Source organism: Saccopteryx bilineata, chromosome 1 (genome assembly GCF_036850765.1).
Source record: "Saccopteryx bilineata isolate mSacBil1 chromosome 1, mSacBil1_pri_phased_curated, whole genome shotgun sequence".
NCBI classification, from domain to species: domain Eukaryota; kingdom Metazoa; phylum Chordata; class Mammalia; order Chiroptera; family Emballonuridae; genus Saccopteryx; species Saccopteryx bilineata.
In genome coordinates this window covers 167,912,824-167,938,903 of record NC_089490.1, presented here as the reverse complement: position 1 = coordinate 167,938,903, position 26,080 = coordinate 167,912,824, and the positions used below count along the sequence as shown (strand labels likewise).

General features: G+C 44.3%; 1 protein-coding gene across 1 annotated transcript in view; it reads right to left on the bottom strand.

The window, feature by feature from the left end:
* Nucleotides 1–2,845: 2,845 nt before the first annotated feature.
* The window catches only part of SH3RF1 (SH3 domain containing ring finger 1), a 182,010-nt gene continuing 158,775 nt past the window's right edge, over nt 2,846–26,080 (bottom strand). Inside the window, exons 9-12 of the mRNA XM_066279393.1 lie at nt 25,641–25,900; nt 24,430–24,770; nt 14,129–14,487; nt 2,846–5,221 (exon numbers count right to left, since the gene is read on the bottom strand). Coding sequence (XP_066135490.1) covers nt 5,053–5,221; nt 14,129–14,487; nt 24,430–24,770; nt 25,641–25,900 — 1,129 coding nt within the window. The 3' untranslated portion in view covers nt 2,846–5,052. The remainder of the gene's footprint in view (nt 5,222–14,128; nt 14,488–24,429; nt 24,771–25,640; nt 25,901–26,080) is intronic.

Below are 26,080 nucleotides of genomic sequence, written 5' to 3'. Positions count from 1 at the left end.
ACACGTGCGCGCACGCACACACACACACGTATGCACGCAAGTGAGTGTGTGCTCTATGCTCAAACATTTAAACAGTAATTCAAATGTAATTTTACAACTGCATTAGACTAGGCTATCAATTAGGTCTTGTGATTTAATGGCCAGCTGGGTGTGACTGATCTCTAAGAGTGGGTCTTTTCAGAGACTCCAGTTTCAAAAATAATTGAATTTCTTGAAAGGTAAACTGGATCCTCCAGCAGAAAGAGCTGGAGAAAGCCTCTAGCCACAGAGCCAGCAAGGACTCTGGGAATTCACATCTTCCTCGCTCACCCATGTTCTGCTCTGTGAAGGAGGTCTTAGTGTTTTGTTGCTGCTCCTCACCCTTCTGCAGCTCTGTTGCGAGGGTGTGACATTAAAACTAAAAGTGGTTGGATCCGATAATTATAGTATTGGATGATGGCTCAAAGATTAATGCCCATTGCAGGTCCCTTCAACCTGGAGCCTGGGAATCTGGGTCACTGCCGTACAATCAGAATTTGCATTGAGGGACATCAAGGTGGTGTTTCTGAAATGGAAATAGCCAAGGCAGAAAGTTATTCATAAGAAACACAACAGAAACGTTTACTTGCAAACCAGAGATGGTATTTTAAAACTGTCGTGGTTCACACCAGCTGGTTGCCACTCTGGTAGCTCTGTCCATCTGATGATTTACTGGCAGGTACAGGGGAAGGTCCTCTCAGCACATGTCATTCCAACATGGAGCTCACAGCAGTGAGTAAAGGAAGGGTGAGCCCTTGCTAAGCCTGGGCCCTGGCTAGTCTCTTCTTGTAAATATCCTCTCCATTACTGTGGGTGGTTGGCAAATTCTTTTTCCTGGAAAGGAGTAATTAAAACAGGATGGGACCGCCTGACCTGTGGCGGTGCAGTGGATAAAGCGTCGACCTGGAACGCTGAGGTCGCTGGTTCAAAACCCTGCACTTGTCTGATCAAGGCACATATGGGAGTTGATGCTTCCTGCTCCTCCCCCCTTTCTCTCTCTCTCTCCTCTCTAAATTGAATAAATTTAAAAAAAGTTAAATAAATAAATGAATATAATAGAATAGGACCTTGGTAAGGACAGAATGTACTTCCCCATGTATAAGATGCACCCTTTTCCTAAAAATTTGGGGTCTAAAAACTGGGTGCATCTTTTACAGTGGTTGTAGATTTTTTTACCTGCATTTCCTGCTTTTTCATGCTTGTTTAGGTGCTCTCATTGTTGAAGACAGGGATTTGTCATCAGACACAGATGAGGGCAAACTAATAGACGGGACTTTTGATAGTGACGAGGAGTTGCATAAATTTTATGATCAATAAAACTTGAGTTTAATAACTTTATGTAATATATTTTTCCCCCAAATTTCAGGCCCCCAAATTAAGGTGCATCATATACATGGGAGCATCTTATACCTGGGGAAATGCAGTAGCTTAATTGTTTCAAAACACATTTCTAAAACTTTCACATTGGACACACATAATGAGCTGTACAACTTAAGTCTATTAAAAGCATTTTCCAAACTTGAATTCTAAGGATGAGAGTTCTGAATTGAAACATCCGCCTGTACTTCTGGAGGTATGGATAATGTCTCACCGTTATAATTATGAATAGAAAACTAAATGCATAGCAGTAGAGATGAAAATAATGCCACATATTAAAATAGCACTTTTTAAAACAGTGACTTTGTGTCCCTCGCTCCTCTTGTTCACCCAGGGAGGTACACAGAGCAGCAAGAAGAAGAAACTGAGTAATAACCAACTTGTCTTGGTGGCTACAGAGAGTTTTTTGGCAAAGCTATGATACAACCTAGAACAGGGGTCCCCAAACAACGGCCCGCGGGCCACATGCGGCCCCCTGAAGCCATTTATCCGGCCCCCGCCGCACTTCTGGAAGGGGCAACTCTTTCATTGGTGGTCAGTGAGAGGAGCACTGTATGTGGTGGCACTGCAAAGCGCCACGTTGCTCACGTACAGTACTACTTCCGGTGACGCAGGACGCACGCCTCACGGCTCTGGAAGTGCGTCATATCACTTGATATGACTAGCAGTGACAAATATGGAACCAGACATTGACCATTTCATTAGCCAAAAGCAGGCCCATAGTTCCCAATGAAATACTGGTCAGTTTGTTGATTTAAATTTACTTGTTCTTTATTTTAAATACTGTATTTGTTCCCGTTTTGTTTTTTTACTTTAAAATAAGATATGTGCAGTGTGCATAGGGATTTGTTCATAATTTTTTTTATAGTCCGGCCCTCCAGCGGTCTGAGGGACAGTGAACTGGCCCCCTCTGTAAAAAGTTTGGGGACCCCTGACCTAGAATTCTTGATTTTTCATTCTGATAAGTAATTTGATAGTAACTAAAAGTTAAAGTAGGAAAGATTTTTTTTTTAAATGACATACATAGTCCTTTTAAACTTATGACTTTTTGGCATTCCACAGAAGATTAAAATCCTAGATTATGTCCTCAGCCTTGCTGAGGCCCAGGAGTTACCTCACAGGCGCTGGCAGGTCTGGCACTCACATAGCTAGGACAGAGCTTCTGACAGTCACAAGACTACAGAGGGAGAGGGGAACAGAAGTGTCATACCTGGGGAAACGCCACAAACTCTTTTAAGGAGACTTGAAATGTCACGGGGAACTGACCAAATAAGGTTTGTTTGTTGGAGAGATAAAATGTGGTATAACCAGCAAAATGATTATCATAGACATTTTTTGTTTGAGGTACATGCAAAGAATTTCTATAAAGTAGAAATTAAGTCAAATGTATTCCAGGTTAAAAAAAAAAAGAAAAAAAAACAATTTTAAGGACTCACACAAGGGGCATATAAAGGATGAACATCAAATTTTAATCTTGAACCTTTTCTCCAGTCTTCAAAGTATTAACATGGTAAATTGCAATTTTATCATTACCCTATCAATGTGTAACAAGCCATTGTTACAAAATCTCCACCTATTGTCTCCAAAATCCCAATAAAAAACCCATACATTATATCTAAGTGATCTAGTAACAGATGAAATTTTAACCAACTTCATACCAGGAAACTATTAACAGAGGTACTTCAATCACATAGCTTAAAATATGGAGAAAAGACAGGTAAAAAAATTATCTTAACCTGTAGTAGTCTTTTTACTTTTTAAAATTTTTATAAAATACACTAATTTCCCAAAATAAAGAATATTATGACACATTGGTGTCAACTGACACAGATGCCAGCTTTCTCTCCTAACTACAGTTCATTTCACCAAACCTTTATATATTACATGAATATCCAAGTAAAGTATTTTTTTAAAAAAATTCAACACACAGGAACATAATGTACAGTGTCTTATAAAAAAAAAAAGGGTTAATTTAGGAATGATTTCATCTCAACCACAGAGTGTATCTTTTTAAGACCATGAGACCTCTTGCTATTGCAAGAAGACTTCAGTTCAGTTCATGTTGCTATTTCCCAGTTGTAATTCTTCAAAGTCAGAACTGAAAAGGTTTCTGTGTCTGTTCGTGAGAGAACCGCGGCCATGACTCCGCTCACCACCAGGCTGTCTCCCCTCCTCTTGGATTTTAGGACTACCCAGACCCACAACGGTGGCGGTGGCAGACGAGGCCAATGACATCAAAGCACGGATATAAAAAGACGGGCTCAGCTGGATCCCGCCACAATTGTAAGGTGTGGGCACTCTCGCTCCCGCCACGCCTCCCAGGGCTGCCAGGGGACAGTGACAGCAGCAGCCTCTTGGCTCAGCCTTCACATCCATTCACTGGGAGGACATAAAAGGGGCCGTTTTCACTAACGACCTGTGTCAGGGCTGATGGATACGTTAGCCGGGGACGGAAGGAGGGCACTCAGAAAAATTGGTCAGTTAGTGGCTCTAGGGCAGAGGGAAGAGTACTGTTTATTTTACAGCTCCTGCATCGGTCAATTCTGAGCGCAAACTCACCTCAACAGGAAATGGCAATGACATACACAGACCGTGCACAGCGCAGAGGACCGTGAGAGTCCAGTAACACATGCAAATGGTGGGGAAAGACGCACGACGGATGAATGTAAACTCTTCACAGTGTTTCTGACAGCCTTGGACTGCAGCACAAGCGCATTACTGACCACCACTATCTCACAAATGCTTTACTGGGCCCTGGGCATGCGGACCACTTAAGGTACAATGGGTAAATTACATTTCACAGCCATTCTCAGACAAGAGGACAACGTCAGATTTTCCAAGTCCCAGCCAACGAACTGAGCTGCTTCCCTTAGAAAACTAAATATATTTCTGAATATATTTTTTGTTCATTCACGGGTTGTGCTTTACTCTTCCTTATCACTTCATCGGTTTCATTCCAGGAAAATTGAAAAGCCATGAAATTAAACTGAGGACTAGGTCTGAAGGGTGATTCCTGATCCTGACCACACCAGAAAGACAGGCCATCATCAACTTCTCTCTCCTCACGTTTCTGTCCCCTGACCCCAGGCCCTTATCAATATCGACTCGGATGCACGTTTTCTGTTTCTTAAGGAGGAAAACCAAATGAGAGACTGACATTTCTGTCTTTAAAAAAACAACAAATAACACCGGTGTGGGGAGACGGGAGTTCATGTCAAAAAGAATCTCTTGCTCTCAACAGGAGAGAATCCAGCTTCTCCTTAGCTATCATTTCATAAATTAATAATTCCTTAAAACCATAACCCAAAGACTTGATCTGGTACAAGAAAAATTCAAGTTTAAAAAGCAAATAAATTAGTTAAGCCTTGTAAACAATTGTCCATTGTAGCTATATATCTTTAAAAAGGGGGGGCGGGGTTTCCTCTGTATAATAAATCAGACAGTACAAGGCACACCTTACACATCAGCATCGAGTGCCGTACACGCCTTCTTCACGCAGGTTGCTGGTCCAAATGTGCTGGGGGCACTGGGGTCGCACACTAAGCCTCTGTCCATCTCCTGACTATCTGGATGTCCGTAAATGTGCTCTCTCCGTTACACTGCGTTGTGCTATTCTATTAAGTGATACGATTTTAAGCCTTTTCAACGTCAGTCTGCTCAGATGTTTTCCACAAAGCTCCCCGGGAAAAGGCCAGTTTTCCCGTTACGTTGTAACGTGCCTTTGAACCAGCCATCCTCTCGCTTTTTGTGAACAAACACGATATCTCCTTCCTTAAGTTCAAGTTCGGCCTCACTCTGAGGAGGATAGGACACCACCACCCTGTGCCTGGAAAAGAGAGAGAGAGATTTTAGTGAAGGCCATGCGAGTGGCACTAAATACAGCATACACAAACAGAACAGGAAGGAGCATGTCTGTTCATCATGTTTGAAAAACAACTCGAAATACCACTCTTCTCCGTTCAGTGGAGACTGGGCGCTAACAGCTTGGATAGACTCAGTAGGCCACTGCTGACGACCCAGACTGGTGTAACTGAATGCCCTTTACAGGGAGAGCCATTCTTGTCCGCTTTGGTGTTTACAACACAGAAGAAAAGTCTTATTCCTATCCCTGGAAGAAATGTCCTGTCCTTCTCTTTTCTCTAAGAAGAAAGGAGTGGGATTGTTTGGTGAGATTGGGCAGAGTAGCTGGGCAGGAAGGTTCAGCCACCTTCAGGCCCTGTGGGCTTGGGCTCTGCCTCCCCTTCGAGCTGTAAGCACAGAGTGGCCAGGGGTCAGGCCTGCCTTCTAGAGCAGGGTCTGAAAGTCGGTCTCTCCATGTCCCTTACACTGGGCTTTGACGTGGACGAGGCAGCTAATCTCAGGAAGTTCATCTGCTTTCCATAGTCGATTCTCCCGAGGCCAGGTTTCCCTACGGTCTAGACACGGAGGGGAAGATTGTGGCCACAAAACCACAAATTCAATCCACCATCACCAGTAAGGAGGCTGACATTCTGACCTCCATTAGTGAGATAACTGTGTCTCTGTGGGTTCTCAACTCAGACAGCAGTTTTGAAAGGGTGTAATTATCACTGCAGAGCCCCACAAGCCCTGCTGGTTTAATGTTGTCTATCCCACGTCCACGCTCCTTGGTCTCCTGCACAATGATGGCGAGCAGCCACAAAGCCAGAGGGACGTGACCCGGTTTATGCTCTATATCCTTGTTTCCCCTTTCATTTTTCCAGCATTTTTATGCCTTCCCTTGCTTTTTCCTACCAAAGGGGAAGAAAGGTGGTGTACAGGGGTCAACTTCCAAGACCGCCCCGGTGAGCCTCACCCCCTAGTGTTCGTACTCTGTGTAGCCTCCTCCAATAACGCCTCGTAATAAACTGTGTGATCAATAATATATTGTGGAAATGACAGGGTATGATTTTTGAGGCTAGGTCATCAAAGGCCTGTGGCTTCTATTTTACTTTCTCTTGGATCACATGCTCTGGGAAAAATCAGCTGCTGCCATGTTGAGAAAATTCAGCATCCCTGTGGAGAAGACCACTTAGTGAGTAACAGGTCTCTTCCCCCAAAATCAAAACTAGCCAGTGGTGAGATGAGTGAGCTACCCTGAGAGGAAATCCTCAAGCCTCTGGTTGACTGCAGCTCAGGCTGGTATCTGGATTGTGACTCCAAGAAATATCCTAAGCCAGAACCACCCAGATAAGCTGCTCCCAATATTCCAACCCACAGAGGATGGGAGTTGATAAATGCTTATTGGTTTTTGAAAAAGTATTTTTACCTATATTGATTTTCAGAGAGAGAGATAGAGGAAAGGGGGTGAGAGAAAGAAAGAGAAACATTGATTTGTTTTTCCACTTATCCACGCATTTATTGGCTGATTCTTGTATGTGCCCTCACTGGGGATCAAACCTACAACCTTGATGTATCAGGATGATGCTCTAACCAACTGTGCTACCTGGCCACGGCTAAATATTTTAACCACTAAATTTTGGGGGTAGTTTGTTACACAGCAGTAGATTACAGGACCCACTTTTGACTGTAAATAAATAATGCTATGGCTTAAAACATGATGGTTAGAATGAATTCTATAGAACTGTTCCCAAACTTATAAAACCCATTAGAGAGCCTGGCCCTTTCAGAAGATAGCTTCACCGATCTCCATCTCATAAAAAGCAGAATCCATTCTCATTAAGAAGGAACATAGCAAGAGTTTCAAGCTATCACTCTCTTAACAGGGTATCTGTGCCATGGTCTAGTGGCTGCCCAAACAATCCCAGAGCTACTCTGGGTACAAAGACCAAAGGATCCTCCAAGATCTGAAGCAGAAGCACAGCAAGGAGGCTGGCTTCTCCTTTCTAAAAAAGGTTCAGTTAATTCAAACATGAGTATTTATAGATAATAAGGCTTAGAGTTCAATCAAGCATGGCATGAAGGCAGAGGCATGGCATTGTGGGGGGAGCCCTGACATGGCTGTAAGGGTCGTTTGGAACAGATTAACTTTGGGCTAATTCCCTCAGCTCTCTTGGTCTCAGTTTCCTCATCTGTAGAATAGGATTGCAGTGAGTGAAACAGGTGTTATCATGTAATGCAGTGGGACTGACTATAAGTGTGATGCTCACACAGTTCACATCCCATTGGGCTCGTGGGGCTGAGGCCAAAGCAGGCAGGGTCTACTTTGAAGGAGGAGACCGGGCCAGCCGGTAGCTGGCCACCACTCCCCAGGAAACAGCCTCGGAACACAACCCAAAGGAAAAGCGCCTGATGAGGAGATCTGACGAACTTTAGAAAGGCGTAGTCAAGAGTTTGGAATCCCTTCTCCGACATCTGTAAAAGCAAGACAATAATTTCATCTTGGACTTATCTGAAGGAAGGGATCCAGACCAGATTTCTCAAGTCTGTTGCCAACATGCTAAAAAGCCCTGTAAATAGTTGCCATTTGGGGAATGTTAAAATTTGAGCAAAGCTTTATAATTCCAGAGGGAGGAGAAACAAGGGGCTCAGACCAGATTCCGAAGGAGACATCTGATGAAACGTGCTCCCCACCAGCTCTCTGTGAGCTGCCTGCAAGGGAAATGAAATGAAAACAGTTCTTGAACAACTTGAAGTGAATTAGATTAATATTTGCATTTTATGAAAGGCACTAAACCAATTTTGTCAAAGATTTTTTATTTTTATTTTTTGAACGAGAACTGCTGCTGGGCTGAGAACATAATCTTCCTGCTACGTTCCCGGGGGAGCACGTGTTCACTGCTAAGTTATAAGCCTCTGGGGGGAGGGGGCGGGGGGGGGACGAGAAACCATGTGCATAATGGAAACTGTGACACAGTCTCGATTGTATGAAGACTACCAGGTGCAGCAGTAACAGACTCTACTTAGAAATCTTCCAGCTCCGATTCTGGCCTGGAGCCTTGTGAGGTAGTTTGCGTATAGATTTCTAATCCGAACTCTTGAAGCCAAACACTGGGCACACTGGCCAGCTATCTCGGGCACAGAAAGGGCTGGCCAAGTAGAATGTTTACCGACTAACAGATACGAGGCACCGCTGCAGGGGCCCTTCCCATCTGCTGCTGTTCTCTCTGCCTCGCTCAGATCGTGCCTGTCTTTATCTGAATGGGGCTTTTGGGAAGTTCTAGACCTCAGGAGTCAGAAATACCTCTCCCATGACCTCCATGGTAGCTGCCGATCCAACCTTCAAAATCCATTCCTCCTCACTGTCATTGCCACCATCATTTGTGGATGAACTCATCACCTCCCCCCTGGTCAGGTCATCTACCTCTCAGTCCTGCCTCGAATCTCTTCCGGTCCTCACTCCATTCTACATCAAGCACATTCCTTTTCTTAAGCAGCAACTCTCTTCGTGACTCCCTGCCGCTCAAAAATCGTGACCAGTTTCTCAGTGCCTGTAAGGCTCATTAACCCTCAGGTTGGTACATAAGTGCTGAAAGATCTGGCCTCAGTCTCTCTTTAGAGTTATAGTACTGTTATCTCCGAGAAGGTACCAAACCCTTCTCTCCACCTGCACATGTCCTCCCAATACGGCCTTTTCTCCCTCTGCTCCGTAACCTGGCACAGGCGGGCCCTGCCCCTGGGAACGCCCTTTGATAATCTGCCCATCCACTCCATTAACCTCTCAAAGCCTCGCCCCGTTCTCCCCTGTGAACACTTCCCCAGCCGCCACGCTGGAGGGGACTTCAGGCTCCCCGGCCCCCAGAGGCCTCACGAGCACGTGTACGGTGCCCAGCCCAGTCCACGCTGCACTGCCACCACCTGCGTGCCCTCTCACTCCCCCAGACTAAGGCGCTTGAGGGGCAAGACGATGGCAAACTACTGATACGCCTCATACCACCTATCACAGCACATACAACCACTCTTTCTTCTGTAAGCGAGAGAGAAAGAGACAGGGACAGACAGAAAGGGGGAGAGATGAGAAGCATCAATTCTTCATTGTGGCACCTTAGTTGTTCACTGATTGCTTTCTCATACGTGCCCTGACTGGGGGGCTCCAGTCGAGCCAGTGACCCCTTGCTCAAGCCAGCGACCTTGGGCTCAAGCCAGTGACCATGGGGTCATGTGTATGATCCCACACTCAAGCCAGCAAGCCTGCACTCAAGCTGGTTAGCCCGTGCTCAAGCTGGCAACCTTGGGGTCTCGAACCTGGGTCATCAGCATCCCAGGCCAACAGTCTATCCACTGTGCCAACACCTGGTCAGGGTGCGACCATTCTTAATAAGCACATTCAGTGACTAAAAGAAAAAGCCTAACGAGATAGTAAAACTATTTTAAAAAACGTACAAAGCTCCTTAAAAGAGAATGAAATTATGAAATTCTGACAAATATTAAACTATGGATGAACCCTGAAACATTATGCTAAGTGAAATATGCCACACATAAAAGAATAATATCGCACAATCTCACGTATACTGAGAATAGTCAAGGTGGTGGAGACAGAAAGTTGAACAGTAGCTGAGGGGTGGGGGAGGGACTAGCGAGTTATTGTTTAATGGGTGCAGTTTCAGTCTGAGCTGGTAGAAGATTTCTAGAAATGGATAGTGGTGGTGGCTATACAACAACGTGCACGTGCTTAATGCCACTGAATCTGAAATGGAAAAAAACAATACATTTTATACATATATATTTGTACCACAATTTTAAAAATAAAATGAATGAGTGGAAAATGAAATGAATGGAAAGATTAGAGAAGAAGAAAAAGTAAAAGCATCTCAGACTGAGTGGTAAGTTGGTTGCTGGGAGGCGGCTCCCGCTCCCTTTGAGCCGAGCACCTGGGAGGCAGTGTGGGTGCACAGTGTGGGCACACAGTGGGGCTCCTGTGGTCTGGTGGCCATTGGGCCCTCACTCAGTTTTTGGTGCTCCTTACCAGGGTGGAATTGAGACACAGAAGCTTGCTATGTGAGGAAGCTCCACTGCCTTCCTCTTCCTGGTCTGGGCTACGGTGTTCTACGCTTTCATCTGAACAGGCATTCGCAAGCCTTTATTAGTATGCATTTTCTATTTCCTTTATCTTCCTGGCCTCTCTGGCATTCTCTGTAGCTGATACAGTTTAGTTTCTAATCGCCCCTGGTACAGCCCAAATTGGACCCCCAGTGGCTCGGGGGGACATTTTTTTATTATAATATTTAAGATTTTTTAATTATTATTAAATTTAATGCAGTGACATTGATAAATCAGGGTACATATGTTGAGAGAAAACTTCTCCAGATTATTTTGACATTTGATTATACTGCATACCCCTCACCCAAAGTCAAATTGTCTTCCATCACCTTCTATCTGTTTTTCTTTGTGCCCCTCCCCTTCCCCTACCCACCCTCTCTCCTTCCTCGCCCCCCCCCCCATGCCTGCCCCATTACCATCACATTCTTGTCCATGTGTCTGAGTCTCATTTTTATGTTCAGGAGGGGGACATTTTGCCCACCCTCCTGCTCTGGGTGGGCAACCTTGTACAGCGCTTTGCTAGTTGCTACAATCTCATAGCTTGTATTAGATACAATCTCATAGACTGTATTAGATACAATCTAATAGCCAATTAAGTATTTCACTGGCAAAACTATACTAGCTCTCTTTGCAGTCTGCTTGAAGTCCAAGCAAATGATGTCTGTTGCATCACCCAGTGAGTTCAGTCACTGACTCAAATTAATCATGCAGGTTAAGCGGACTACCTTTCTGTAAATCTATCTCTATCCAATTTGTATGTTTCCAAGTGTTCTAGCTTAATCCCTGATCATAGGTTCTTTTCTAATTTAGGGGATGGGTTTATAGGTATGTAATTTTCGGTTTAATTCCTAAACTTACAAATGCACACAGGGATGACTTGCTGTGTCTCCTTAAGCCCTTTATCTATATGTTTTTCAGCAGAAGACAAAAAAGCTGTCATGGATAGTTTCTTTTATTTGCCATCCCTTCTGAGATATTTTATTGCTACATTCTATTTGCACTTGCCTGATTATTTTTTTCCCTCAATCCCTCTAAAACAGAGCCTAAAGTATTTGTTCTATTATTTTTTGCTGTCATCAATTATACATTTGCTGCCTCCAGGACACAGAGTTATTTCTTGCTTGTTCTCTTCAGTCTCTCTGACAAACACAAAAGAATCCTCTTATTCCTCAGAGAATCCCCTTGGCTGACACCAAGAGCTGTCAACACACCTCAAGGTTCATCCTTCCTTATTGTGGGATCGTCTTACGTCGTTCTGTCAGGGGAAGGCTTCTTCCCGGTGACAGCGCTGGCAGCCCTCGTCACATTCTTTCCCTTTAGATTTATGGGACCGGGTCATGGCTGGAGAAGAAATTTTATGCTTGTTCTCACTCTAATCTGCAGAGGAATCCTGTCTCATACTGAACCAGTACTATACCCTGGAAAACAGTTCTAGGAAATTCTATCAGTAAAAATCCCGCCAAAGGCATTCTGCACTTGTGCCAGGGCGGGAGTGGTTGATATTGAGCTTGTGAATCAAGACCCTGAAATGCTTTCTGAAGCCATACTGATGAAAAAGTTAATTGGTTCCCTCATTTTTAGCATGAAATACTTTTTATTCTGTTGAAAGTTTTGAAATATCCAAATGATAGAGTTGGTAGCTTTCTATGAACCAAAAACAAACAAACAAACAAACAAACAAAAACTCCCATAAAAACAAACAAACAAAAAAAAAACTTTCCCAGTGAATAACAGGATGTTTTCCCTTACTACTTGTCTCCATTTTTCCTAGTGCTTTTATAATAGCTGGGCAGACCTACGACTCCAAGCGAAATAAACACGATTGCCATCACTGTATGAAGGCAGAGGGGCTATGAAATGTGGTCGGGCTGGCTGTTACATTTACTAGTCCATTGAGCCTGTGGATTATAAAAATATAAATCTCGGCAGAAATCTTCTCCAAAGACCCCTTTCCTATTTATAAAAATGGAAATGGTTATATAAAACACATGCCAGAGAACTCCAGAGTGGCTGTGCCCATCCGTCCCATCATTAACGTCTCCACGTCCCCAGCCTGATGGGCAGCCCGTGCTCTCTGGACCACTGTCACCCGTCTGTCCTCCTTCCCATGCGCAATGACCGACAGGAGCCTGCTGTTAGAAATGAGCTCCTCTAGGAGGAAGGGCCTGGAATGCAGGAGCCATGGAGACAGAGGACATCTGGCAACTGAAAAGGCACACACAATGGGGGCGGGTGAGCAGTGCCCGGGCCAGGGCTTAGGGAGAGTCCGGGCCAAGTGAATGAGCGCTTGGAACGGTCACATAAACACCACAAATGACAGGGAGAAGACGAGAGCCACTCGGGGCATGCTGGAAAATACAGCAGCTCAATGCCTGGCGGTGGGGAGCGGAGGAGCCTCTGTGACCAAAAGAAAGTAAACGACTCCCTGGACTCCCTCCAGGGACAGAGGCTCCGTCCCTGGAAAGCAGAGTGATGCTACAGGAGAAAAAGAGGGACTCTCAGAGTGAAGGATGGCATGAAGTCAGGACACAATGTCAAAGCTTTACGAAGAGCACAACAGATGAAAGACAGGCTGATTTTATTGGTGGGGGAAGAACTCTTTGGAAGGTAATATTTCATTTCAAGACTGGTTTTATAAGGATTAGAATTCCAGAAAAATGATCTCACCTTACTATAAAGATTTGCACTAAAATTGTATACTTTGTACTTTAATAGGTTATTTGAAGTTTATTCTTTTCCAGTTTATATTTGGGTAAAAAAAAATAATAATAATAATATGCCTAAAAATATATGAACAAAGGCCTTAGATTTTGATGGGGTATGAATGTTCATGTGAACTACTGAGTTAAGGTGAATTGAAGTCATTTTAAAGTACAGCACTTTATAGCAAGATTCCAAGTCCATAACGGGAAATGCCCCCTAAAAGCAACACCTCCACCAATGAGAAGTCTGCTTGATTCATGAAATGCAGGTACAGAGGGCCTAACGCTTATAGAAACGATGAAACAGATGACATTGTTTGAAACAAATGTTTATACATTTATGCGTTATGTGAAACCAGTCCACTATTTTTAGTGTATTTGATGTTTTCCGGGGGAACCCATAGTGCTTCATTTTTAATTCATAGGATCCTAGCAGATATTTGTCTTACTAAATATATGTTGTTCCCCAGTGCACTCTTAGACCCCCAGTGACTATATCAAACAGAACCGCTCACATCTGTAACCCCTGTTCAAGGCCAGAATCACTGGAACAGGGCTCACTGCTCTGAGTGGTAACCGAACCAAGTCACCCGGCCAGTTCCCCGGTGACAGATCTCTGAGAACTGAGCCACACTCTTCCGGCTCAGGAAGAAGAAAAGGAGAATCCTCTTTGGCGGAATTCTCCAGCTGCTTTATGAGTAGCAGGTACCAATAAAAAAGGCCAAGGATGAAACACGGGAGCAACTGCTGGTGACAGAAGAGAAGCCAGAAGGAGGAACTGATACGAAAGGGTTTCCAGCGGTGGCCGGCCTTTATCCCGACACAACTCTGCAGTGGCTGTCTGCAGCAAACACACAAAAAGAGGGCTGGAGACCTAACCCCGTGTAAGATACACGGGAGGGAAAAACCCAGGCCAGAGTACGTCCTGGCGCGTGGTAAAAGGCCCATACTTGGTTGTTATTACACAGTCAGCTCAAAAAAAAAAAAAAAAAAACTTAGGAGAATGTGGGAAAATATCTTGAATAGCAGAATCCATATTCCAGCATAAAGCTGGGCACACATGTCTTAGTACTGGAGAAAAACATGGAACTCACCTTTCACAAACAACAGGCCTGGACTCGTTGATGACAGAGCCCAGGGAGGAGCACGGCTGGCGCGGAGGTGGAGCGATGGGTACAGTAGAGTCCAGAGAGCTGGTCTTGCGGTGAAGGCCATCCTGGGCCAGAGCGGCTCCTCCAGCCACTGCCGAGGCCGGGCCGTCCCCGTCCGCGGGGCAGGAGCCGGCCCTGCCGTGGGCGCCCCCTAGCGGCAGCTCGGGACCTACCGCTCCCTGCAGAGGCAATTCGCTGCCACCCAGCTCCACTTCCAGGGTGGGTGAGGCTGGCGGGGAGACTCGGGGCTTGCGTTTGGTAGAGGCGCCGGAGAGCAACTTCAACAAACCCTTTCTCTCTTTCTAGAAAAAACAAATACATTAGCTGAAGACAGACAGTACTGTTATGTTGTAATCTACAAGGCACTCTAGTTTCAGTTTGGGGTCTGATCTTTTAAAGTGGTTTCTGTGGGCATTTGGTTACCCGTGATCTACCTGTCAGTTTTGTGTGGTATGAGCCCAACCGTTTGCTGCTCTTCCTTCTCCCTTTCTGCCTGCATGTGATTGCTTGTTTGGGGCATCACTACCTTCTACCGAGGTAGACGACGCAGATAAAAACGATGTAAAACAAACAAAAAAACTCACCAATTCATATCTCAGGCTTGGTGAAGGTAGAAGCAAGCAGACATTTTAGGACAAAATGGAAATCTCATATCAGGGATTTAATTTCCTGAAATGTTGCCTATCCCATCTGTGGTTCTTGTATGCCGAGTTAAACATAAACCTAATACCATTTTACTCTCTATCCACAGACTTGACATCTTCTATTTGTAGGCAGTGATGTCTTGATCACAGTTAAGGGCTCAACTAGTTCTCACATGCCACCTTTATAAAATTTAACAAGCCAAAAATAACAGATGTCAAATCATTTCTATTGTGCAAGTACCTCCCTGTTTAGAAAGTCAAAAACAACTCTACAAAAATTTTAAAGCTCCCGTATAATCAAAACCATTGTACGTCTCACTGTGCAAGCAAACATACAATTAAGAATTTTCCCAGCACTATCACTCCACAGAAGCCATCTCTTGAAGCTTTGTCTCTTTTGACATGTTTGTTCTTTGCTCCTCTTGGAAAACCAGATCTAGAGCTAGTGCCCCTTCATTCCCGAACCCTACACGTCAATATTCTTTCTGATGACCAAGCATAAGAGCTATCATCATTTTACGGCGTTTTACTAAGATGTCACCTGTATCACAAAGTCCTCTGAATGGAAACATGGCTTGAAGAAAAAAATGTGTCATAGAGAAACAGTTCCTGAGAAAACTCCAGAGCCCAATTGGAATTATTATGGTCCACTAATAGAAAAACAGAATTACAAGGGGCCCACACAGAGATAAACACTGAGGAATTTTTCTTGAGAATATGAGTTAGTTCATACTCAGTAGAAATCCCTTGGGGAAAAGAGTCTGACTCCATAATAACACAGTCCCATTAGACACCAAATAGCAGGGGAAAAGGAAGAGACAGAAGTAACTGTTTATCACACAATGAAAAGGCATCTGGAGAGATGGCACCCCAAGCCCCATTTACCTAATGCGCTCGCAGTATGTGCTAATGCCTGGGTTAGACTGGGGGTGTGGGGGGGGGGGCTGGGGGGCGGCAGAAAGTGGGGAGTGCTGTCATTTCTGCACGTGCTCAACTCAAGCTGCCGACAGGAGGAGCCAAGCAGTCGACTGCGTACCCCTACCTCCCCACTCCAGCCCAAGGAAGATTCTTTTGCATTTTTCTTTATGGCCTGGCCTCAATGTACCTTGCTAGCCATTGATTCATTTATCTAACCCCACATTTGCCAATAGGTTAGTAGATGCGTTCCAATAAATAACCCTATAAAGTTGGACTACCTGCTTGAGAGCAGTGCCTGGACCCCATATCCCTCTGTACCACACACCCTGGCACCTCCTGAGCTGGCACCTCCTGAGCTGAGATGCCAAGACTAGAAGAGGATGAGGCAGGTGGGAGGAGGGGAAAATACTTAGCTCACCACCACCACCACCACCCCCCCCAGCTAAAGAAGTAAGGGAAGCCTGACCAGGTGCTGGTGCAGTGGACAGAGCACTGACCTGGGATGCTGAGGACCCAGGTTTGAAACCCTGAAGTTACCGGCTTGAGCATGGGCTCATTCCTCATTTGGCTTGAGCGCAGGCTCACGAGCTTGAGCACAGGGTCGCTGGCTTGAGCCCAGGGTCACTGGCTCATCTGGAGGACACTGGTCAAGGCACATATGAGAAAGCAACTAAGGTGCTGCAACAACAAGTTAATGCTTCTCATCTCTCTCCCTTCCTGTCTGTCCCCGCCTGTCCCTCAGTCTCTCTACTCTCTCGCGCGCTTAAAAAAAAAAAGAAAAAACGGAGGGGATATTCTGGATTTTCCAGTGGTGATAAAGCTTTTCCTCTACACAGTGGCCAATGAAGAGGCCTGAGTGACAAAACACCAGCCAGAGCTGCGGCCACACTTCTTTACAGGAGCCCGAGGTGTGGGGGATGGGCAGGGAGCCAGGAACGAGGGTATGTGGGTGTGCAAAGGCTCAGACATCCAAAGCAGCAGTCAGCCCAGCTCCCAGCTCCTTCTGCCATGATGTAAGAAAGCACTCTCTAATCCCTGGACCCCCACGGAGCCACTAAGAACATCAAATCCATCGATAAATTACAATCTCAGCAAGCCACAGCTAAAGATGTTTCTTAAAAGCTCAGTGCGGGCACTCCAAAAACTATCAGTTAACTGAATGGCGCTTGGGGAATGACCGCTAAAGTGATTAAGAAGAAAGATGACTTGGTTCATCTAAAATGATTAAACACATTAAATACAGATTGCTTTAATGACTTCTAGGGGATGTGTTATCAGCAGCAGCAGAAGCGACGACCCACGGAGCAGAAGGCAGAAGGTGAGGTGTTGTTGCAGGGTGTGCAGGGAGGGGCTGGGGGAGTGGCCACGGAGAAGATGCCGCCCTCTTCCCAAGGAGCTTTACTTTTCCTATCCTATTCGAAGGTTTTCTACATTAGCAGAACAATGTGCCACATGAAAGAGATTATTTTGCAAATTCAGACACTTCTCATCTAAGGGCACCTTTGCTTTTTCAAAATCCAATGGCAGACATAAAAACTATAGAGAAATTAACCAAAACTACACTTCTCAGCAAAGCAATTTTTTAGGTATAATGTGAGCATGCATGAAATGGGGGGGGGCATATCTTTTAACATAAACCTTAATAATTTCTCTCGTGGGTTTCCCAAGAAATTATTCTTAGATGAAATAATGTTCTTATACTCATAATTTTCTCTTCAGAAGATTTGATGATTTAAAACTGCGTATCAGACAAAAAAAGAAAGAAAGAAAGAACTATTTGCATCAGAATATAGTCACCAGGTATAAGAGTAATTTTTACACATAGAAGTAATTTCTGAACATCAACGTAATAACTATCTATTACTCACATTATACAGAATGAATATGGGAAACATCAAGTCAGAGACTTCCTAAACTAAAATGAACTTCGTAAGAGCAACAGCCGATTAACCGCATTCTACCCGACTCCTCCCCTTATTCCTCTCCTTGCCCCCGGATGAACAGAGAAAGTAGCAAAAGATAAACGTCTTCCAGCCATTGGTCATCAAACAAAAATTTACCCAGTCAGGCTCCCAATAACCAGAGTCACTGTTCTTAGGTAAGGAAAAACTTAATTTATGTCATTGTCTAATAATGATAATCACTCATTCTTTCATCAAATATGAATTGAGTGTCATATATGAACCAACAACGTGCTGAGCTCTGGGAACACGACAGTGAGCAAGATGCCAGCCGTTCACGTTCCCTGGCATAGACACCCACACGGCTGTAGAACAGGTGCTCTGCAGACAGGTAAAGTAGGGTGAGGGGAGAGAGGATGACCAGGGGGTGCCGGCTCGGGGCAGGGGGGGCGGCAGGAGAGCATTTTCTAAAGAAGCGCATAGAGAGAGGGAAAGACTAGAGATGGTTCAATACCGCTAGATTCAAGAATCTTATTAAACACATTTATAAAGACTGCCACATTTGTTCCTCACACCTACCTGATGAGCTAGGCATCACTGCCTAAACCTCTCTAAGTTTGCCTAAAATCACAGCACTAGTAAGGGCTGATACTGAAATGAAGCCCCACTCTTCGGTGAGTTCAGCACAGGCAATATCTCTAGAAGCACATCGCCTCTGTGCAGTGGTTAAGAACAGACACATCTACCTGTCATCACAAAATTACCTGGAGCTGCACTGTGTGCAGATCTGCGCTGCCCAGGGCTAGCCTGCATCCCAGCTGTCAGCAGGAACCATGACTCCAACCACTAACAGGAAGTGTGGGCTTCTCCTTAAGAGAATGATCCGGTGAAGCTCACAGACCATCTTGTTTTTGACAGTGAAATAAAAACGGGAACAAAGGAGATTGCGTGAGCAAAGAAAGTGATCAGTAGGAACTTCAGGTCATGTATTCAGAATAGAAGAAAATGGGCATTTAAAAACTACAGGGACCCTCTCCTTAAGAAAACCAAGAATAATAGCAAAGGTCCTCATACATGAGCAGGTTGATTAAAGAAAACCTGTGGTTTGTTGCTGAAGGGAGAGAGTCATCAGAAATTTGGAGTGAGGGGTTTGAGGTACTAAATGTCTACCCCTGGCAGAAATGCTATCTTTCAGGAACACAGCCAGGATATGGCAGAGGGCATGGTGCCCAATGCCCACTCCTGCTAATGCCTCTGGGAATGAAGGACAGTGTCAGAGAGTACTGAAGGGCCTCCCGACTAGAAAGGTACGGGTAGGAAATGGAAGCACATGAGGGAGAGGGGGGCACAGTATAGGTGGTTTCTTCTTTTTCTGCTGTGAGGGTAAGACAAATTAATTAAAGCATTAGCAATTTAATTAGAGGCCATTCGACTGAGGTGCTTCTAATGCCTTAGCAGCCTACAATAGCAAACCAAAAAAACCTAACCCTGTCAACGCCTCATGGTTAAGAAATCAAAACCTACAGACAACCAATCACAAACGGCGAACTAGCCTTTCCCAAATAAGGCAACTGCTAAAGCTATAGCCAATCAAATATCTCCTGCCTTGCTTCTTGCCCTCTATAGAAGTCTTGTCCCTGATACCTGCTGGTAGAGCACCTGGACCACTTCTAGTTTGGTGCTGCCTGATTTTAATAGGTATCTGTTCAACTGAACTCTTAAAATTTTGAACATGCCCCAGTTTATCTTTTAACAGAATTTAGAGACTATACGAACAGCTAATCACATAATTGGCCCTTAAGAAAAAGACTTTATTGCCCTGGCCGGTTGGCTCAGTGGTAGAGCATCGGCCTGGCATGTGGAAGTCCTGGGTTCGATTCCTGGTCAGGGCACACAGGAGAAGCACCCATCTGCTTCTCCACCCCTCCCCCTCTCCTTCCTCTCTATTTCTCTCTTCCCCTCCCGCAGCCAAGGCTCCATTGGAGCAAAGTTGGCTTCGGCGCTGAGGATAGCTCCATGGCCTCCGCCTCAGGTGCTTGAATGGCTCTGGCTGCAATGGAGCGATGTTCCAGATGGGCAGAGCATCGCCCCCTGGTGGGCATGCCAGGTGGATCCTGGTTGGACGCATGCAAGAGTCTGTCTGACTCCCTCCCTGCTTCTCACTTCAGAAAAATACACAAAATAAAATAAAAAAGAAAAAGACTTTATTTTCTAGATGAAAGCTTACTATATACCAAAATAACATTTTTATATTTTGGTAAATATGGGAAAAAACATATATACAATAATAGTAATGGTTTTATTTGAAATTTTGGGTCCTATTAAGGTTTTCTGTTTGGATGTTCAGATTTTCTCTAACTTCTAAATAAAAACGTATAATTTTTTTATATAATAAGAAAACACAATAAAAATATTCAAATATATATATGACTACCTCATAAGGATTGCTAAGTACATTTGCCCAGAGACTAGCTGATCAAATAATGAGGCCTTTAAACTGAATGTGCAGTTAAAAAATGTCCAGATAAAGCTGTTAAACTGGTCACTATAAAAGACATCAGAAATCTTATAGAAAGAACAACAAAGGCGGAAAAACCGAGGATTTCGACCAAGAAATTACTGAGATGATGTATGGAAAGATACCACAGAGTTTTCTATGCCTGTGTATCAAACCACAGACTGCATGCAGTTACCAAAACAAATTAGCTAGAGACTTTAAGTCAGGGACAATATCGCATTTCTGAGCCTTTGTGATATAGGACTTCCAAGTGAAACATTGTTCAAAAGAAACAGCCCAGTCAGGTGCCGAGCTGCAACAGTCCTCTGTGCTCACTGAAAAGTCACACGCCTCTGTGGCATGCCGTGGTAGCCCACGGCAGAGCATCTGGGTGCAGAGAAAAGGGCACTTGACAAGCTGTCACTTGGGGGACACACCCCACACTACCTGGAGAGTTTAAGTAAATGGATGATGCTGATCACAAAATGACAAGATAAGATAAAAATAATGAGAGAATATTCAATACCTAGATATTTGCTGGAAGCCTGAACTAATAATGCTAGAATCTCTGCTACACTTTTTCCTGGACATTTCTGGTAAATTAACTTGAAAGAAAGTTGAGCAAACAGCAACTTTGGACCTAATTCTCATCAACTGGGGTAAAGGTAGGGACCAAGGGGTGAAGATATTCGGCAGGGGAAGCAGAAACATTGAGAACTTAAAAGTAAGCACTCAAAGAGAAGTTGGCTATCCTTGGATTTGAACTCTAATGTTTAAAAGAACTGATTTTAAAAGTTCAAAGAAAATATATGCATGCCCTAAAACTCAAAAGAAAAGATACTTCAAGAGGAAGGGGAGGGCTCTCCAGAATAAAATTCTAACCATGCAATTGCAAATCACCCCAGCATAGGAAACCTAGAGGCATCTGAAGGTACTGATGTAATCCCCCGGGGAGCTGCCTAAAAAGGCTCAAATTTGAAAGGACTCCTACAAAAAGATCAAGGAGAGGGCTCATATGAAAGGACATTATTATGGTCCATATGAGCTTAAAGTTGCAAAAATGCTAAAGACCAAAGAAGGGGGGGGTGCACTGCTTTAATGTCATGTCTGAACCGAGGAGAAGACAAAGGCATCAACCTGCTGTTTGGGACAACGGTGGCTCTCAGATAGTGTGAAGAAAGGCAAGGGCAATCTTCAGACTGGAAGGGAAGAACTAACATTGATAGGAGGGAAAAGGATGAAGAGACTGGGATTTAAGCATCAAATGACTACTCTTGACAGACTGAATTTACCCCAGAGTACAGAGGAAATTAATAGCTGAAATGCAACCAATAATCTTTAACCAGATCCTGGTGAATCTGGAATCAGGTCAACTGAACACACCTAAGAAGGGCATGTGTAATCCTAATTTTCAAAAAGAGGACAACAAGGCACTCTGCAGACTGTCTGGAAAATCCCAGAATATAGTGTATTAAATGAAAGGGTTACTTAGGAAAGGAAATGAGACTCGGAGGAGGAGACTCCCCGTGAGCTGCTTCCTAAGAGGAAGTAACAGCCACAACTACGGAGCTACTGGAGAGCTGTTGGGATGGGAGAATGTAAGAGACATTTGGATTTCAGTGGGGGTTTAAAGAGTCCTTCCGTCATATCCTTGTAGACAGGATGGAGAAATGTGGGCTCAATGACACTGCAGTCATGTTAACATGGAATTACTGAATGTACATTTCAATCAGAAAAAGTCTCTTAATGGACCGGGAACATTAAATGAGATGCTAGGATTTAGGAAGGAAAAATTTGTAACCTGTGACAAGAGAAATGGAGAAAAAACTTCAAGAGTGTTTCTTCAAAAAAAAAGAAGATAACCCTGAAATTTCTTAAGGCATCATACAGAAAGGAGATCAACATTTTCTACAGAGCACCTCAAAATAAAGAAAATGCCATGGGACAGTCTGGACCTAGGGCACTCATGGTCAACATAGTATCCAAACAGAGGCCAGTGCCCATTTGACAAGGATGGGCACACAACAGGATAATCTGCATAAGGATAAAAACCTTTGTGAGAAAAATCAGGTCCTAAAGTCCAGGTGTTAGCAGGACTATGTTCCTTCCGGGGGCCCCAGGGAAGAATGTGTCTCCTTGCCTTTTCCGGATTCTGGAAGCTTCTTGCATGTCTTGGCTTGTGGCTCCTTCCTTGAATCACTCTGATCTCTGCTTCTGAGGTCACATCTACTCTGGCCCTGATCCTCCTGCCTCCAGTTCATGAAGACACTCGCAATTATATTCATCCCAGCCTGGTAATCTAAAATAATCCCTTTAATATCTTTCATCTAATCACACCTGTAAAATCCCTTTTGCCACGGAGGGGAAAAACTCCTTTTGCAATTCAGGGAATAGGACATGGACATCCTTCGGAAGCCATCATTCTGTCTAGCACAGGTCCCTTTCAAACCTCAGAGAGTCAATGAATTCTTTTCTGGGAGGACAGGGGCTGAAGAGGCCTTCGACTCCACAGTGACAAGGGCGATGAGACACATTGTTCCAAAACCTTAAAATCTACACTATAAAATAATTCTTTGAAAGATGCTGACAAAGTTGAACATGCCAGCTTGAGCACAAGTTTAACGCAGTTAATTATAAATGCTGAACAGATAGCAATCTTTTTCAAAACTGCTCATGTTAACCCAATAATTAAATATTAACTTTTTAGGAGGCTGTAAAGTTTATTTCCTTATAAAGCTCTATTTACAGGCTTACCTAACCATTTCAATAGAGTGACATCCATTACCAATGAACCAGGTGGCTAAGAGTTGATGAATACCCTAGAGCTCCCAAGGACTGGGCTTCTTTCAAAGAGAAATGCATGACACACTGAGGAAAAGGTCATGAAAATAACACAATTACCCAGAGTTTGTCATCACCCCTCTCTTTCTGTTCACATTTAACCACCATCAATTTCCCTTACCTCCAACCACCTGTCTCCAAACCCAGCCATAGACTGGGCTTTTAAACGCAGTCTTCTATTTATATTTTCTTTGAAATTCAGCCCCAAACAAAAGATTTTTAAAAGACCAATGGATTTACAAAATAATTTCCCCCTATATTTCAAGTCAAGAGAAAAACTATCCATGCCGATTACAATCAAGTATACTGTTGAAAAAATACAGCCACAAATAACACTTTGGATCAACAGTTTCATCCCCTTTGTACGTTTAATATATATTTTCGAAGAACTGCTAGCAAAAAAGCAAAACTGACTAGACAGGGAGACTTAAGGACAGCAAAATGATGGAAGGATGAGCAAGGGGCAAGGACATGCTTCCGTGAGATGTAGCTGCAGGTGGAGAAGTGACTCGGTCTTACTCACTGTGATCTCCCCAGCATCTAACACAGGGCTGGCAACTAGTGGGCGATTAAATGTCGAGAGACGGAGATTCCAGGTGACAGCAGCGTAGGTGGCTGCCACACTCACCCCCTCCCAGGACCAAACTGGAGTTATAACTAAATTTAACCCTTTGAGTAGTATGAACGTTCATGTACGTCCTCGTGCCTCCTGAATGTCCAGAGTATGATCATACAAAAATTTTTATTTTAAATCTGTGTAAGGCAACATTTAAAAAAGGCAAATGTATGTCCTTTTGTTTCCATAAATTGGTTATCAAACATGATTTTTTAAGTTAATAAAACTAGAACTGGAACTCATTTCAGTTTTTGAAAATAAAACTCACGCAAGCATGAAAAAAAACTCACTACTCAAAGGGTTAAGAACAATCAAGCTGAAAAACCGACTGAAGACTAAATGAAGAGGAGTTTCTTAATTTCGGATTCACAGAAGAAGCCACATGGAGACTGGTAGGAAGGGTGGAGATGCAGAAGAGCCGCCCCCACGCCTGTGGGCAGCAGCTGAGTCTCAGGAGGGGTATCTCAGCTGTGGGAAGTGGGGGAGATGACGCCGGGAGGAGTGGGGCCTAAACCCTAGAGGAAGAAACAGAGATAGGGAAAGACTTGATTTGGGAGGGGGGTGAACACACCATATGGTGTCCAGAGACATGTTGAAGAATTGGGCACCTGAAACCTGCATAATTATGTTAACCAGTGCCATCCCAGTAAAATTAAATTTAAATAAAGAAATAAACAAACCAAGAAATAAATGCAGAGAAACATGAGCCTAGAACCTGGCACCGTGGCACACACACGGCAGGCACTTGAAGAGCTGCTGAACAGGTCCTTTATTTACTAGAAATGATGGGATGCAACATGAGCAGAGAGAGAGGATGGTGGTCTTACTTTACTGTCCTTGTCTGGTTTGGCTGCTGAGCTGTTCCCACCCGCTGACGAAGCGCTGTCCGGAGAGGCAGGAAGTCCAGAGAGGATGGCCATTATCTGGCCAATGGGCTCGGTCTCCAGAGAGGCGGCGGTGATGCTTGGGGAGGTCATCGGAGCAGCTGCAGCACAGGCTAGGGGGGCACTGGCTCGACCCATATTGACAGCAGCCATTGGGGGTGGAGGTTGCGGGGAGGCCAAGGGATGATGGGGCAGGCCCACAGAGGCAGGGCCCAGACCGGTGGCATTCTGTACTTGGATGGGCGTCACGGCTGCCGTAGGGCGTTCTTGGTTGTGTGCCAAAACTAGTCAATGACAGTAGGCACACAGTCAAATTCAACTTTCCAATAAATGCTCCTCATCAAAATATGAGTCATTTCATTGCATCAGACCATAATGAAAGGTTGCTATTGCATTTATTACAATAAATAATGAATGGCTGATGTTTTAAAAGCACTTAATCTTAGCCAGGTCCCTAGTCACCATTTCCATTCCAGATTGGCCCCTGAGCCTGCTGAGTACCCAGAAGCACAGCTGTAACCCTGAGGCCCTTCACTTAAGACAGATAGGCCTTTCCAGACTTAGAGAAATGGAGCCAGTTTCTGATGGCAGTCTGCATTGTCAAACTACACTGGCCTCCATTTTTTTTTCTTTTAAAATTCTTCTCTTTTCTTACTAACCATTTTCTTTCTTTTGGTTTTTCAAAGAGAAGTCACAAGTTTACACCTACTGTTACCCAAGGCTCTTAGTAGGTTTTCAATGCTATAGAAAGAAGAAAGCAGTTTAAGGTCCCACTGAGTCTAAAATAGACTTGTGACTAAATTCATAAGCACACTGGTGAGCAGGTTACTGTGCAGCAGACATGCAGCCAGCAGCAGTGAGATCTGAGATCTTGACTACAGAAGCCATACTTTCAATTACTATTGGCATTCTTAGGATCAGCCTAATTTCTTTCAGGCTTTCAATCTGTAGATCAAGCTTGAATTAATGTGGGGAGCAGGCTTAGCCAAAATAAGCAGATGTAAAGTGCCATTGACTAGGCTGTGCCTACTTCTCTTCCCTGTTATTTGTTATTTTAATATCACAGCTACTTTTCTCAACATCTGTCACAAAAGATCTGATATAAGGCAGGCAACCCCTTTTCCTGATACTTTTCAGTCTGATTTCCTCCGTACCTGTCCTCACGGCGTTGCGGGCCTGGTTGACTGTCATCTGTCCGGTCATATTCAATAAGACCTTAGCCTGAGGACTGGTGTGGATGTGAGCAGCAGACACCACGGCTGTGGGGACGACACTGGGGCTTCCAGCCATACCGTTTCCCTGGAGCTTCTGGGCAGGTCCTCCTGCAGTGGAAGGACTGACCATGGTCACCCCCCGACTTGTCTGACTGGCTGTAGACATGGGGACTTTAGCTTGGGAAGCATTTGTCACAGCCCTGCCAAGACAGAAACACAGACAGCCCAATCCATCAGCGAAGTGGCAGGCAAGACAGAACATTTATTTAAGTGCAGAAAAAAAAAAAAGACACAAAGGTTTAAGACAAACCATTTTTAAAAATGAATGGAATTATTTTTACAAAGGTAAGGACAGCACAAACTAACAATGGTCCTGAGGC